Source organism: Limulus polyphemus, unplaced genomic scaffold (genome assembly GCF_000517525.1).
Source record: "Limulus polyphemus unplaced genomic scaffold, Limulus_polyphemus-2.1.2 Scaffold253, whole genome shotgun sequence".
Taxonomy (NCBI): Eukaryota; Metazoa; Arthropoda; class Merostomata; order Xiphosura; family Limulidae; genus Limulus; species Limulus polyphemus.
Genome location: NW_013665863.1, coordinates 677023 through 694924, shown reverse-complemented (window position 1 = coordinate 694924; position 17902 = coordinate 677023). Strand labels below are relative to the sequence as shown.

Here is a 17902-nt window from a genome sequence, read left to right as displayed (position 1 = left end):
GACAGAAAAAACATTCTTCACACACATTTTGTATAATGTATAGTTGACAGAGAAAAACATTCTTCACACACATTTTATATTATGTATAGTTGATAGAGAAAAACATTCTTCACACACATTTTGTATTATGTATAGTTGACAGAGAAAAACATTCTTCACACATTTGGTATTATGTATAGTTGACAGACATAAACATTCTTCACACATTTTTTAAACATATACCATGTTGAAGACAAAAAAACAAAACAGAAAACAGTTGTGCAAATATGGAACATGGAAATAATAATTGTTGGTTGTAGGTGTAATAGCCAAGAAGTCCATTCACACCATAAAGTTGGCCAAGCAACGGGTTCACTATGCATAATGGGTTTACTGTGCATTGTTGTTATGTTACTATAAACCCAGGACATGACAGTTTTCTGGTTTCTGCATTTGTGAAAAGAAGTAGCTAAACCCCAAGTAATAAGCCCACCAATCCTTAACTTATGTGTTTGTGTGTTCTGCTCCAGGGTTCCACATTTTGGGCAGTGTTATTCTCCTAACTCTTTACCCTACCCCTGGATCCTCAAACTTTTCAATATTTTTCAACTTCATGTTTTTCTAACAGAAAACTTGGATGTTTTAATCAACTTAACAGTCTGTCAAGTGTCCTGTATTTTATTTTTAAGGCTTCCTATATTTTTCACTATTTCATCGAATGTTCCAGTTATTCAGTGTATAAATTAAACAACAGATAAATTATAGCTGTATATTATGGTCACTTATTGAGAATGTTTGTACATTCCATGTAGCAAAAGTGAGCAGGTTTGTAAACAGCAGTTTTCATGGTAGTATCTTAAATATTTTCACTTTGGAATGTTACTGCACAAACTCAGATTTCCTAACCACATATCTTTTGTATGAATTGAAAGTTTTACTTTGGTGTGTGTCATGAAAACTTTCCAGTAAAAATGACTTTTATTCTTATGTACTTTTTGTTGTGAAATTCGTATAACTGGTATGATTCTCAGCTTCCTATAAATATATATAATTTCTTTAGCCAAAACAAACTTTAATGGTGTTTATTTATGGCAAGTGATTAGTTTTTCTTATCTTTAGAAGGTTATTTTAAACTATTTTCTATTATTGTTTTCTTTATATGGTAACAGTAAAGCTCATTTTTTTAAATAGTTTTTTCTTAAGAACAGCAGTGTAACATGTGTATTACTACAGAACACTCATCTCCAGGTTTTTTTGTTTTTTTTTATTAACAGAAGATTGATGGAACCACAAACTACACCTGCTCCTGGTTTCTACATTTGTCCTGAAGCTGTTCCAGGTGTTTCCAACTCAGCTGTTCCCCTGGCACCAGCAGTTAGTTGTACTCCAACCATACCACCAGGCGGACAAGCTCCCAACCACTTAGCACAAACAGGAGGAATGGTATCTACACACAACCCAATATTTGGAGCCTGTCATTCTATCCCCGTGACAGCTACCACTCCAGGTCCCCAAGGACTTGCTCAGACCTCTATTCCTGGTCCCTCTTGTACCCCGTCCATACCTCTGTCTGTTCAAACACCTAACACTCTTCCTTCCCAGCATCCACTTCCTCCTCCTCCTTCAACAGATATCATGATGGATCCCACAGTCAATGTGCAGACTGAAGTAGTGATTCCAAGCTCTGGGAGGTAAGAATTATGCTACTGAAAACAAAGTTGTGCTTGAAAAATGTAGGAGGTATCAGGGAAGGTGGAGCATCAGCATGATGGTTGATTACTGCTGGTTATTGAAACGAGATGCTTCAGACGCAATACATAAAAGAAAGAACACAACACGTAGTTTTGAGACTAAAAGACGTAGATTTTACCAAAAAAATCAGGATGAATGAGGAAGCATATTCATTGACATCAGTGTTCCTCCCTTTTCTTCAGTTTGTTTGTATTTTTGTTAACAAACATAATAATAAAAAATGTTCAATGTGGTAAACAAAAGAATAATTTGATCTAAGTAAGAGTTTTTTTTTTCCTTCCAGAGTGGTAAAAAAAAATCCTTATGTGATATAAAAAATGAATATTACTTTCAAAATCTGCATAGCTTAAATATGGAATATCCGTTATTAAAACCAAAACAATTTTTATGAAATTTAATTTTGCTGGCCTGTGTAATCAATCTAATATTTCAGACTTGATGTGATCTTCTAACACAGTAATTCTCTATACCTGACAGAACCTTTTAATAAAAGTTTAATTAAAAGTTCCAACCAGCCAAGTTTCTCTTTTTTAACATCCATTGCAAACACTAGATTTGATCTGATCTTCTGTTAATTACTTTCCTCCCTAAGATGACCTATTTGTAATACCCATAACTTTTCAAGACCCCGTGATGGAGAAAAATGGATATCATTTTCAGATTCAGAATAACTGTAGAACATGTTAAAATCTAAAGACAATAAAACCATCGCAGGCCTGTGTTATTAATGTAAAGTGTCTAGTTCCTATGTGATACATTCATTACAATAAACACACACCAAAATTAACAGTAAAGTAGGAGTTTCAAACAGAAACTTAAGTACCTGTAAGAGATACAAGAAAGTTTTATGTACATAAAAGTGAGGAGCCATATTAAGCTTAAATCCCTCTTAAGAAATGTCTAGATATATATATGGAAATGACTTGTATAGTGTTAGTTTCAAGCTTAACATGATTTCTTTTTTTTTTTTCACAAATAAAACTTTTTTCTAAACTTCTGTCTATTTTTTGGGGGGGGGGGATAAAGGTCGTAATATAATCATTATCTTTATTTTTTATAAGTACACTGTACGGAGTGTGCATTGCTTTATGTACAGTTTGGTAGTACATTTATGTTATTTTAGTTTAGATGATGACGATTATTCTGTTATGCAAGTTTTGTCATGTATTGCTATGATAACGATCATTAACTTACTAAGTTTCTTTACTATTACTTACCTTTTTTTACTAGATTTATTATTTGTTACTTACAGTTCATAATCTAGTATACGAGTTTTGGTTTAATACAATTAAGAATCATGAGTAAAGTAAAGGCATTCTGATATATGCAGTGATAGTGGTCACTCTCATGTACACCACCACATTCATCAGCATCATTACCACCACCCGCCTCCTCGTCTACACCACTTTGGTGTACCTCCCGGCTTGCACATTGGAATTACAGCTGGAGTGGTAAGTCCTATGTTAAGCACTGTCTTTGATTTTAAATATTTCAAGGAAACAAATTTTGAGTTTATAATTATCATGTTTTATGTTGGTGTAAACATTTGAAATTTTCAGGTATCTGTTGATTGATTCTGATGGTTATCAAAGCTTTTTTTTTTTATTAGTTTTCAGTTCATATCTGTAGATTAAAAAAATAGGAAACTTATCAAAAGTAACCAGTAAAACATATTTGGTATTTAGCTTGATGTACTATTTTACAGTCAGTGCTCGAAATGGGAATTCAGAAGTGGGGGGTATGCAAAATGCCAAATTAGAGAAGTGGGGTACTCACCACTTCAAGCACTGCTCACGATGTATTGTGTAGCACTTTTGTGGTTGCTACACTTAAGGCTCTGATAACAACATTAGTACTAATAATTCAATGGAAACTTTTTATTATTTTGACAGTTGTGATTGTTTTTACTTTTAGCTTTCATTTGACTGGAATAGCTTCTAATAGTAAAGTACATGTTTGTAAAGTTTGGAAAAACCCAATTGGTTACAGTACATAATAGGTTATTATTATTATTTCTTTTTTAAGAAAAAAAACAATAGCAGCCTTCTCTCAAAAAAGTTTGCATGAGAAACTAACTATTTTGAACGTAAAGTATAAACTAATAATAAAATTATGTATGTCAAAAATTCAGTATCACTTTAAGTTTTGCTGTATGTTTATGCATGTATGATTTCTCTGTCCTTCAAGGTAAGCTAAGGCTATCAATGAATTATCTGATTTAAAAACATACATGTTATTTTATGTAGTGCGACTCTGAAGCACTGATAATATAGTTGTGAATTCTGAGCTCTACAGCTAGTGTGTTGCACAGAATATTGACACTAATTTGACATTAGTTACAATAAATCTTTCAAATGTGTTCATACAAGTAGTTCTTTTCAAAATCACAGTTGATTAAGAATTCAAAGGTACATACTGTCGTTAAAAGGATACATATTGTGTTCAGTTTTATTTTTCTGATTAAACTAAGCTGCAAACTAGAAGGTCAAGATAGTAGTGAAGGTAAACGGTTTGATTTTGGATGTTTTTCGTTTACATAATCTACCTTAATTGATAGGGGCTGGAGGTGTGATTAAGAGTAGGTCTGTATTTTTATTATTAACAATTCTGTCAAACTTTGAATTTAAAAATTCTCCAAAGTGATTGGGTGGCCCATTTTATCTTTGTGATTACAAATGAGGAATGAGCACAGATTTGATAACAAAGATCAGTTTTTGTGAATAACACCACAGGTACACACAACAAGAATTGAACTATTATTTATATGTACTGTAACAAATTTAGGCATAGCTAACTGAGCAGTTTTGAGAGAAATCTAATAGAATATGGGTGCTAATGTGCAAGGGGTATGTCATTCAAATTTTTTTCAACTTAAGGAATTTGGTAATGTTCATACAGAACTACATTATAGACAAGTCATTTTCCATCTACTTAACATGTGCAAAGTTCCCTTTTATTAGGCATTTTGGATAAACCTAGAGTAACAAACATTGTTCGTCTTTAAATAAAATATACTTACATAGCATCAGTATTATCATGTGTAAAAAATATGCATATAAACCTGCACGTAATGCCACTAATAACACATACAGCTTTGGGATTAAGTTAAATATACCAGGATACTCCAGAGTATGCCTGGTAATGTACAATCTTTGTGTTCAATGTACTGACTTTATCCTGTTAATTAGTGGTTGTAAGGGCTCATGGGAATCACAAAAGTAACAAATCAAACCTGATTAAATTATTCTTACTTTGTCTAATATAAATAGTGAAATCACGTTATTATTAAAGGAATTGTAAAAACTTTAAACAAACATTAAAATGAATTTTACTTTATTTTTAATAAACTGTTAATTTTGATTTGTTTGATATTTCAAAGTGCATTCTTGATAGTTTGGCCTCTGTATACTGCACAGCCTACATAAATACTTATATCGTTGTGTATATTCATTAGCCACATGTTCTCTCCTGCCAGAGAATGTGCAAATTGCAGACAGCTGACAGCCTCAAAAGCAAAGATAACTGTAGGGTTTGGCCAAACTTGGGTAAATTAATTGATTTGCGTTTTCCATGATTAAAAGGAACTTGTATATATTGGTTTTGTAGTTACTCTCTTAGTTTTATGCTGTAATATTGCACATTTGTACTGATATCGTTGCACTAATGCAACGATAAATTGTTATCATAATTAACTGTTTATGTTTTATACATGTAATTTAGTTGTGGTGATAATTTATTTATAAACTTCAAACAGTTTGAGACTTGCATTAATTTGTTAACTATTTTAGTAAGCTCACTTGAAATCTACAAATTCACTTTCTGGCAGAACATTGTAGTAACATGCATCATATCACCAACTTAGAACATTTTAGTTAAAGAAATGAACTAATGTTTTATGTATTTTAAAAATTTTCAAATTTGGTAAAATTACTAATGCAAGCTGAAATTGTTGTTCAATGTTTTCTTTTCATTCTTCAGCCAGTTAGTCAGAGAGTGCCAGACATGTTTACCATTCCAACTCTGCCAGATATCCCTCCGTCAATGCCTATATACCCTCACTACATGCCCTTCTTCCCACGACATGTTCAGGCAAGACTAGAGGTTTGTAGGCTTTGTTTTTTTATGAAGCAGAAATATTGTTAAAAATATTCTTTTCAGCTGTTTTTTTTACACCTATTTGTGCCACATGAATTGAGTTCATCTTCCAGTATGGTTTTTATCTTATTACCGATAGAATAAAAAACTTTATTTATTAAATTTTTATCCAGAGTGTAAACTTGTAACTTTAATAACTGTTACTCATTTACAAAACTAGAAGTTACTGATTTATTGTGACACAGTGTGTTAGAGGTTGATCAGTTGCAAAGCGAATTAAATTCATGCTCATAATAGAACTTCTAATGGGCATATTTATATTTGAATGTTTTAGATATGTTTCACTATTTCAAAATTATTCAAGTCAAATGCTGCAGAAATTTCACAAAAAAAATAGCAAGAAAGATTTATACATTTCTTTTTTTTTTAGGTGAGGCACCTTGACACTGACTATAGCATCTAATTATTAATAGTAGAGCAAAATGGGAAGGATCAGATTATTGATTCTAACTGTAAATCGTAAAAAAAAACAGCATTATAATAAAGCAATTTATTTAAATAACATTATTCTCATAATTTGTTGTGTTAACTCTTACAATACGTTTTATGCTGGATAGGTGAATAAGAATTATGAAAATGTTTGTGTGGAAGTGTAGAGTTATAATTTACCCACATCAGTTGAATATGCACATTCTTATTAACCTGTGCATTCTTGTAAGTATATGAAGAAATCATATAAATATCAAGCTAATAAATACCCACAAGTGTTGTTTCAGGTGTATTATATTCTTTCACTTGCGTTTAAACTAAACAGTTAGGTCTTTAACAGACAGCAACACCATTCAGGATGTTAGTGTCTTTAATAGCCTGTAACACCATTTAATTCAGGACATTAGTGCCTTTAACACCATTTAATTCAGGATGTTTGTGTCCTTAATAGACTGCAACACCATTTAATTCCAAGTGTTAGTGTTTTTAATAGACAGTAACACCATTTAATTCAGGACGTTAGTGTCTTTAATAGACTAACACCATTTAATTTAGGGCGTTAGTGTCTTTAATAGACAGTAACACCAATTAATTCAGGACGTTAGTGTCTTTAATAGACAGTAACACCATTTAATTCAGGACGTTAGTGTCCTTAATAGACTGCAACACCATTTAATTCCAAGTGTTAGTGTTTTTAATAGACAGTAACACCATTTAATTCAGGACATTAGTGTCTTTAATAGACTGTAACACCATTTAATTCAGGACGTTAGTGTCTTTAATAGACAGTAACACCATTTAATTCAGGATGTTAGTGTCTTAATAGCCTGCAACACCAATTAATTCAGGATGTTAGTGTCTTTAATAGCCTGTAACACCATTTAATTTAGGATGTTAGTGTCTTTAATAGCCTGTAACACCATTTAATTCAGGACATTAGTGTCATTAATAGCCTGTAACACCATTTAATTCAGGACATTAGTGTCTTTAATAGCCTATAACACCATTTAATTCAGGATGTTAGTGTCATTAATAGCCTGTAGGATGTTAGTGTCTTTAATAGCCTGTAACACCATTTAATTCAGGATGTTAGTGTCTTTAATGGCCTGGAACAGCATTTATTCAGGATGTTTCTTTAATAGACATTTAACTGAAGGCCACAGATTTATTACAGGAAAAAATGTCAAACTATTACAGTTCTCTTAATAAACTAATTACCATGAAGGTTTAAAGTTTTTTTTTTTAGATCACCTACTGGTGCAAAATGATATCAATATATATGAAACTGACAAAATGTTGATTTATTACAGGATTATATGAGAATTGTTGAACAGCGTAGAATGGCAGTAAATAGAGGAGCTACTCAAGCAACCATTGAACAGAATACTTTTCCACATAAATATAAAAAGGTGAGATTAGAGATTAAAATTAAAAGTTTTCAGAAACACCTGTAGTGTAAACTGTGAAGTATGTGATGGTTGGTTAATAATTAACCAGCTAATTATATTGATGTATCAGAACTCTCTAAAAAATGAATTTAAAATCTCTTTGTTGTTTTTACTTCAACACCTATTAATTAAAATTTCTAAAAAGTGGCTGTTTGGTTATTAAACCATGTAAATAGTACTATTCTATATTTGCAAACACAATTTAAACAAAAACGAATTAGGCTTAACATACAGAAGCTTAAAAACTGAGTGTGTTTTCTATTTTTAAGCTTTAGTGATTAACTTGCTTTATTTGAGGAGAGTTTGTTATACATAGCTGATACTTTTGTATGGAAGTACACTATGCTAATATAATAGTAAATTGACAAATGTTTTATAAGCATAATGAAGAAAAAAAATTTCATTATGCTAATAAAATTATTTGTCAGTTTACTATTAACCCATTAACTGCGGATGACGGATATTTCCGTCATTGACGTTCTATGGCTCAGCTGCGAATGACGGAAATATCCGTCAGTCGCACACATATATAACTATAACTCTATGCGAATGATGGAAATATCCGTCAGTCGCACACATATATAACTATAACTCTATGCGAATGCCGAAAATTACCGTTTTATTGTGATTGATGGCAACTCAGTTTTATCTGTGAATCAGAAATTGGCAACTGAGCTGCTCCTGCCACAGTTAATGGGTTAATATATGGCTGATGAAAACAAATGCTTTATCAAAGTTTTTCCTTTTTTTTATTATTATTATTTTCTATTTTATATATAAACATTAACTGATGTTTACTGGTCCGAAAACAACTTGTAAGGCTAAAGTTGAGCAGAACCCATATAGCCGATTATGTAGCTTTGTGCTTAACAACAACAAACATAATATTAATACTTAAATTCCTTGGATAATTGGAATAATCAAAAATATTAGTAACAGAAACTGATTATTTTCGTGTCAGTCGATTCAGTTATAACTTAAATGATACTGGGTTCGAATTGAGGTGCTGCCAAACACATTTTGCACTTTTAGCTGTTGATGGGTTATAACAGTGACAGTCACTCCTGCTATTTGTTAGAAGTAGCATCTTCAGACACTGAGTGCTGCCAACTTACTATCTTCCTTCTCGTCATCAATTTAAATTTAGAGATAACTATTGAGCCAAATAATTCACCAGAAAAGCTGTTTGAAGTAGCAAATAGAAAGTTGTGATAACTTTCTGGTACAGTTTTATCACTTACTAATCAGGTTTTCCACAGTTAAAAAACATAATTCAGAACACTGAAATGTGCTTAAACTTTGTACTAATAGATCAACATTTAGAGTTGCTGTATAGTTGTATTCCCTATTACAACCAGAAGGACAAGTAACTAGCACAATTTGCTAGGTATGTCAGAAGAGAGCTTTAAACAGCATAACATTTTTTTATGTATTTACATAGGTAGAAGCAATTAAAAATTAACAGTTGTCATATTTAAAACTGGTTACAAAGTTATTACTCTGATTGCCCCTCATATTTCTGTTACGTAAAACCATTTTGTGTTCTCATGTTCGTTTCAGCAGTCAGAAGATTAAGAAAGAATAACTTAGGTGTTAATTTTTTTAGTTATAGGATATAGAGCTGAATAATAAAAACATAGATTTATTAAATTCAAGAATTTTACTGATACAGAAAAACTATAAAAAACACAAGAGTAATGTTGTTTATTCATTTTCTAGCATGAGATAATCTGTGAAGTTACATTTTTTACTGAAACTACTTGAAAGTTGTCTATTAGTGTATTTCATAGTAACTACTATACCATTTTTTTTATAAAATGTAGCTACAGAGAAGTGAAGGAGAAGATAATATTGAAAAATGTACCATTTGCTTGAGTGAATTTGAAAATAACGAAGATGTCAGGTAAAATATACATTTCGTTTTTTAGCAAACTAAAATGTAGAGAACTAATTTGAATAGGAAAATCAGTTTCTTAAAGAATAATTCCCAGTGTACAGCATCTGCTTATGTTGAATCTTCCTATTATGACATAGTAACTCACACTTGCTTTTATTGGATACAATATTAACAAAGTTGTATATAATAAAATGTGTCTATATGCATATATTTATATATATTGTTTTTTTCTCAAGTAACTAAGACAGAAAACAAATATTTCACATAAAAGACAGACAAGTAAAATTATGGTACAAACTATAATATGAGCAGGGTAAAATGTACCTTAGTAAGAGATGCAACTTCTATCACAACCCTCTTACATGAATTGAAATTTGAACTATAAAAATTAGGAGCAGGTTGTGAATTGAAGCTTTTAATGTTCTATATCTAAAAACTACTATTTTCCATCCACAATCCAAGACCAGGAAAGGTTGTTGCTTCTAACACTAGATGAAAACAGGATCAGAGCAAGAGCTGGAGTGAGAGAGAATCATGAAGATACAACACTTTGTGTTAGACAAAGGTTGTAGTTAGTATCCCACAATCCTTTAGGTTTCCTTTATAAACAATTATTTCAAATAAGCATATTCAAGGAAAGAATCTCCCAACTTATACTAACTTGCACAAATATCTGCATCACCCCTTGAGATGGCTTTACTCACTCTGAGAGTAGGCACAAACAAAGGGGCAAGCAGGTACAAGCTCTCGTGGTATAGCCATTATAGTATATAACCTCTAAGTAAGAGGATTAGTGTATTTTTACAAACTTCATACATCTGGTTTACTGTGAAGATATTAATGACATGCAGAACACTTGCATGAAAATTTAGTAAAACAATCCAAATATACCTAAATTAAGGTATATTATACACTAATTATGAAAGATTTAGGATATTAATATCATCATTTGAAGATGCTGTTGTTACACACATTTTTCTTCAACAAACCTTTTCATGAAAAAAAACATACTTGTGCAAATTTCCAAAAGCTTAAAATGATGTATTATGACAGGGAAACAAAACATTTAATCTTTACCTTTAAAAATATTTACATTACATTAGAAGAGTTATGGGTTTTATATAAACCATATAAAAGAAAAAAACTACATGAACACGTTTTAAATTTTTTTCTTCATTTTGTGCATGATCCTCACCAGAATCATCTAACTGACATAGACCTTACACCATATGAAGTTCACATATGTTCTGCCTCCTCCTGTGGTTTTGTATCTTGTTATCTACAATTTCCCATAACCTTGAAATGTTTAGATTTAGATTTTACTGCCATCTTCTCAAAGAGAGTGTAATTACATTTGCTCATGTGCAACTGCTTGCTTCAAATGCTAAAATTAATAATATAGTAACCTAGATGTATGAACAGCTCCTTTTTAAATTCATGAAATTCTTTCATTACAGACGTCTCCCTTGTATGCACCTCTTCCATATAGTGTGTGTTGACCAATGGTTAACCACCAACAAACGTTGTCCAATCTGTCGAGTGGATATTGAAGAACATCTAAAGGAATTTTCGTACACTTAATTTTCTTCCTAGCCATATAGCAGAGAAGAGAGTGCATTTAGTCACATTTTAATACCATGCACAAATTATTGCTCGTTTCTTTTACCTTTCTTCTTTCAAGGCTGTTCAGAATATTTTAAAAGCCATCATGAATTATCCATTGATTCTTCAATTTGGCTTAACAAGCAGGATTATTAAATGATATTCCAGATAAAAAATCTACACTAATATTAAGTTTTAACACTTCAATCATGTATTAGAATACTTTTCTTAAACTGTATATAATGATAAGTTATAAATCACTCATTAGCCTGAACAATTTTTATTTAGTTTTCATTGTGTTGTCACATTTGTGTCAAAAACGTTATGCACCTACAATGTCTTAATTTTGGTAATAATTTTTTGTAGTGAAATAGGCATAACCTAGATTCTAAATTGGTTATTACAGTGAACAAATCTAGTAATATCTTATTGAAATACAAGTTAATTTTTTTTTAAATGTGGTTTTGTATTTAGAGAATTCATGTGAAAGCTGTTAATTCCATGAAATGGTGTTCATGATCTATTTTGTGCACAGTTGTGGTATAGCTAAAACACTGTCGTGCCTCTGTTGAATTATCATAATTATTACAGATTGTGTGTTATTGTTCCATAAAAATGAGTAGTGGACTAACAGAAACCAGTATATTTTAACAACCAACTTGTGAGAAAGACTTTGGTTTTACTGTTCTTTTTTGTACCATCTGAGATTTATTTCAGTTTGATTCTTCCTGATTATATATCAAACAGATGAGTATTCAGTGCATGAAATTTGAATGTTTTTGTTTTTAATTGTGTAAATATGAAACATGCTAAAATAGGTTATATTAATGAAGATTAAAATTAAGTGGAAAAAGGTATTTATCAGTCACATGATATCGACATTATTATCATTGGTTTTGCGAGTATACTTTTAAAAACCATATGAACCAAAGCACTGATTCTGATAGTTAAACCTTTATACATATGTGTGTGTGTGTATTATTATGATTATTTTGTAAATAATTTGTTTTTACAATTCCCTTCCAAGGGGAGAAGAGCTTTTTGTTAATTTTCAGGAAATTATTTTTAAATTTATGCAAAGGATTATTAGTTTCTCAAATCTGTTTAGCCTTTTAGTAATGAATACATTCCTATCAGAGCAAGCTACCTTCTTCAATTAAGAATCAACCTGGTAGTGTGTATAGTTGATAAAATCAAATCATGAATGTACAATTTAACAAGAACAGATAAATAATTAGAAGAAAAAAGTGATTTAAAATTGTTTTGTTATCTTGCTCAGTCTTTCTTATCGCAAGCACTTTACAAATTAAATTTTCTGTATCTTCAGATTAAATTGATATGTTACTCAGAATTTTTTTTTACCAAATACATTAATGTCTAATAAGGGTTTTTGGGCACGTATACTGGTAATATTTCAGTAACAAAATAAGGTAAAATGGAATCACGATTATGATGATTGAAGTGTATTTGGTGTAATTAAATGCTGTTTTAATAACATGTATTGATTTTTACAATTACTGATTATTTTTATAAAATTCTGTCACAAAGGTGTTTTTTATAAAAATCATGAATTTCAACTAATATGTTTTCGTTTAATTATTCAGTAAAGTTATAATGAGAGCATTTTCTGTATACGGCACAGGTAAATAACTTGAGAGGACTATTAATTAGATAAAAGTAAAGGAGGTCTTGATTTTGAAGAGGATTTAAGGACAAAATAATTGAAGAATATGATCTATGTGAGGGATTCTCATAATACGTCACTATCTATCTTGTCCCACTGATATAAAAAAAACTATTAAGATGTGTCACTTTTCTTTTTTAACAGTCATCTACTGTAAGACATTATTCTTAGCTGCTGTTGTGAACTGTAATTTTGAAGTACTCTCCTAACTTTTTTAAAACAACCCATATTTCTCATGTACCAACTTTGAATACAAAACTTGTGTCAAAAAAGTTGTTTCACCGATACCAGATCCATAATAAGTTATGATGTAAGCTGTTGTGTGTTTTGATTGTGTAGCTCTTATATTCTGAAGTAATCATTCTGACTTGTTCAAACTTTTCTGTGTTAACTGAGAGTATAAATTGTGTACAATCAACAGTGTAAGTACATTGTTACTGACAGCTATGTAAAAGAATGTGAGCATTAAAAAAGCAGGTAAACAGAATTACAAATTAGTATACGAGTTGTAAATGTTGTTTTTTCTCTCATGACAGCATTTAATCCACATTGTAGGTATCTGTGATTGAAAATGGTACACACAAGAAAATGATGACCTTGTAATTTTTTTAGCATTTATTATTTGTATTAATTCTAATTTCTGTACTGTGTTTGTACCTTGTTTGGCTTGGCTGTTTGAAGTATCTAATGCCAGAATGAATTACAGAGGGTCTGAATTGTACATGTGTATGTAAAAAGCTCAAGCACTGGTAGTTTTGTATAGAAGTATTTGCATTTTTTGTGTGTGTGAATTTGAATTAGGTTCCCATTGTGGGCATACTAATTAAAAAAAAAAAAGGCTTTCTATAAAAGTGCCAATTATGTTCTGAAATATTAATATAAACTACTTTTTGTTTTTAGTCTGTACAGAAGTTTTTTAATCTATTTTGATTCATGGCTGCCTATTCTTCAATTAATGCGGGTTTGGAGTGTTTGATGATTGTCACACCTCATTTATTATATATTTGGTTTCTTGAGTTCTTGGCTTTTAAATAAAGTCGTCTTACTTTCAGGATTTGAAGTCAGTCTGAAGTGTTTTAGCCTAAAAGTGTGGTTCATAAAAATACAGTAATTATATAATGTGTTACTTGTATAAGGTATTGGGTAGAGCATAGAAAACAGGTAACTGGTTAAACAGCAGCAAAAAATGCTGAAATATAAAATGTATTATCAATTTCTTTAAGAAATCTTTCTTAAGTTGCATTTTAGTAATTACCATATCGAGCTGATTATAAGGCAATGCTTTTGTTAATAATTCGGCTGTAAAATTTATAGTTGCCTTATAATCGGGTCATGCCTCTTCTAGATAGCATCCATCTATGCATGCTTGTCAGATGTTTGCTCTAGGTCATCGCTCTTCCTACTAATCCACCTGCAGGCTGTTCAGTTATAGTATCGATTCTGCAGACCTAAGAAAGGACATCATGATGCTCAATTTTTTTCTTTCTCGTGGTTTGTGAAAATGGGGGTCGCTTTATATATTCGAGGTCTCCATATGATCGGGCCAATACTGTAACTAACACCAAAATCCACATATTTTGGTAGCTCCTTGTTTGCTTCAAAGCTAAACAGAAGCTATATGCACTAGCCATCCCTAATTTTGAACTAATGGTTAAAGCCTTGCCATGTCTTTACAAGGCACATAACATTGGTGCTTCCGAACTCCAGTGTCAATGGGACAGGGGATGAGAATGATGACCCTTTCTTCTTGGATGGGATGTCAGTCCATATACAGATTAACCCCCATCATACAGCTTGGTAGAATGGAACATGTGGAGTAAAGTGTCTTGCTCGAGGACACGACAGCATTACGCAAGCCAGCCTCAAACTCGCAACCATGTGACTACAGGTTCAAAGTGCAAAGCCACTGAGCCATGCTTTCCCACAAGTGGAATTTGACTGTCATTCTTGTAACAACTTGTCCACATTGAATGAAAGAAAAGAACTGACCATTAGAAATGGTAATACAACAGCCATTATAGGTAATGTGGGGAAGGCATAAACTAATGGTATTAGAAATCTTTGCACAACTGAATTTAATGGGGTTTACAGTGAAATAAAGACATAAGATATTCTAAAAATCAAGTGTATTGTTATTTCAAATTTCTCTAACATATGTATTCAATGACAAATTAATTAGCAATAATAAAATTTCTGACATATATGTGTAAGAAACCCAGTTATCCTAGTCATGTGCTTTTTGTTTGATATCTCCTCGTTCAGAGAAAGGGATTTTTATATTTTAAAATGGTCAAACATATATGGAATTTCTATATTGAGAGCACATCCTGCAATCTATATACATTCCAGACAAAACACAAAAGTTAGTACCAGTCTGTGTTCTTAAGTTCGTGTGATATGAATTCACATTTATTAGCATATACGATATAATGTAGGGTTTAGGAGCTGCAAACACGAACCTTCTATCATGACAACATTGATTAATACACTTATATTCCGACTATTACATTTTGTAAAATCTGCATGTGTTTTTATAACATTTAAGAGTTTATGAGGTGTATTTTTCTAATGTGTTTAGGCAGTTTCCGAAAAAACTGTTTTCTGTATGTAGGATGATATATTACACCAGCTAAATTTAGATTTTTCATAGAGATAACTTTTTGAAAAAAAAAAAGTCATAACTAACAAAAATAACAAAAAGTAAAAACCTTTGAATTTTAAATTTTGTAATAACATAAACTAGAATGCATATAATGAAAACAACTATAAACAGTAATCACGGTAATTTATGCCAGATACACTACATTTGTAATCAATTATTGAGTTATGCTTAATATTAAGTCATGTTTGCAGTAGTAAAATTTAAGTATTACTCAATCTGTGTTGTGAATAGTGTTTCACAGTAACATTTTCTTACTATAAACATATTTAAAAACTTTCAATTCAAATCACACGTGCAACACAAATGAAAAAAGAAAGTTTAGGTTTATTCCTAACTCCAATGAATACATAACATAGATAGATGTCAAAGCACAAGACTTGCCTTACATTTGTCTAGTCATGCAAACACTCAATGCAACATGAAAACATTGGGATGATGATGTTAAAACATTTCTTTAGGTAAATTATTGACAGCACATGTGTAGAATAGACATTACTGTTTCTTCCTACTTTCTATGTATTTATCGAAAATAATATATGATATGTTTATAAAATTAAAACTGTCAGAATTCTAACTTGGAGTCCTACATGTATAAACCAAAAAAGTAATTGATTTAACTCGTAAGTCAAGAGAAACTCAAACTTCCGGGGTGTATTCTTGTGTATAAAAAAGGATTTTCTTACCAAGCAGTCTCACTATGAGATGACACTATAAAATTAAGTAATGATGTGACGAGTGTCAGTTCACAATCTTCACGTATCTTCTGACTTGAATTTATTTTCTTCCTGTAAGGAAAGCACAAGTAAATTCTGTCTATTCATAAAAAATCTAGTTTAAAAATATATAAATATTATTGTAACATTGTTTTTCTCAAAACTTTAATAAGAAAAGTTGAACATTAAATACTACAATGACATTATAATCTTGATGAAAGAATTTCTTACCATTTTTACACACACTAAAGAAATGTTATACTTGGTGGTTGAAATAATTGTTGTTCATGAAAAGGAATGCCGAGAATATGATTTTATTCTCGACAATTATAAGGAGATAAACATGAAAAGGTGTTATTTCAACAATAAACTGGCTTTTCATAAGCAATACATATGAATAATATGATACCACAAACAAGAATTTCAATTAAATGTCATCCTCTGCCACCTAAAACATTCTATAGTCTGGGATGAGCTCTGGTATCAAGAAGACCTCCATCTGTTGTGACACACAACAAACGGGATATACGCACGCTTCCTACTTGGAACCCACATTGGGCCAGTAAAGAAATTAAATTATCATCAATCTTGCTGCAATATTATATCACACACAAACTACAGTTAAATGTCATGTTCTTCCAGCTAATGTGATCTACATCCTAAAACCAGTTTTCAGTTACCGTTATAGGTTAAAAAAATACTGTTTAGTTATGTCAAGGCTTCGGGATTTTGTCTCCTCTAAAATTGTAAAAAAATATAAATCATTCATATTTAACTTCCAATGAAAAGTCCTGTTTCTTAACTTTTTTTGAATGTTTCCAAAACATACCTTCTCACTTGCAGAAGAGATCTCAGAAATATTCTTATAAGATTGGTGATCCAAACATTCACTACTTTTTGATGAATCTAATGAATGAGTTTCTGCATCTAAACTTGTAGCTGTGTTTTCTGAAAATTTATCATTATCTCCAGCTGAGATACATGACCTGGCAGGATCTGAATCACTGGCATGATCAGCAGGAGATTTTGATCCATTGGTAGAACCATTCACTATCCAGTGAGAAAGATAAGGGTTGACTTTACATTATAGATAGAAACACCATTACTGAGAAAATAATTATTTGAAGAAAGCTAAAACACTGTTATTTTATAATTGCACACGAAACCTTTATTTTCTCTTAACATAAATTAATATTGTTACATGTCTGGAAAATGATAAAGTTAAAAAAAATATATTTTTCTAGCCATGATCTAACAGGCACCCATTAGTGTTAAGTCCACATATAAATAACTCATTATTAATAAGAAGCTTGTAGATATTTCAGTATAGCTATACTCACAGACTGTGACATAATGTTATCATCTTAATGTGATATCGATAAGTGATCAGCAGTGAGGGTGAGATAGAATTTAATGACATACACAAATGTTTAAAGTTTACAAATTAATTTGGATATTTTTAAAATTTTACTATTGAAAACAAAAATAAACTTTTCTGATACATAAAATGACAGGAAAGAGCAAATTCAGTAACAGTCAATTTTATGAATGACAAACACAATGTATTTAGATTTGCCTAAG

General features: G+C 31.0%; 2 protein-coding genes across 3 annotated transcripts in view; one reads left to right on the top strand and one right to left on the bottom strand.

The window, feature by feature from the left end:
* The window catches only part of LOC106478820 (E3 ubiquitin-protein ligase Arkadia-like), a 44134-nt gene extending 30134 nt beyond the window's left edge, over positions 1-14000 (top strand). The window contains exons 9-14 of one of the 2 annotated variants that reach the window (XM_013939391.2): positions 1254-1670; positions 3062-3182; positions 5710-5832; positions 7626-7724; positions 9587-9666; positions 11118-14000. In XM_013939391.2, the coding sequence (XP_013794845.1) occupies positions 1254-1670; positions 3062-3182; positions 5710-5832; positions 7626-7724; positions 9587-9666; positions 11118-11241 (964 nt within the window). In that variant the 3' untranslated portion in view covers positions 11242-14000. The remainder of the gene's footprint in view (positions 1-1253; positions 1671-3061; positions 3183-5709; positions 5833-7625; positions 7725-9586; positions 9667-11117) is intronic. The other variant, XM_022382501.1, reaches the window with a different exon arrangement.
* Positions 14001-15912: 1912 nt separating this feature from the next.
* LOC106478828 (PC4 and SFRS1-interacting protein-like) overlaps positions 15913-17902 on the bottom strand; it is a 73706-nt gene continuing 71716 nt past the window's right edge. Inside the window, exons 18-19 of the mRNA XM_013939400.2 lie at positions 17151-17371; positions 15913-16393 (exon numbers count right to left, since the gene is read on the bottom strand). Of these exons, the coding sequence (XP_013794854.2) occupies positions 16361-16393; positions 17151-17371 (254 nt within the window). The 3' untranslated portion in view covers positions 15913-16360. The remainder of the gene's footprint in view (positions 16394-17150; positions 17372-17902) is intronic.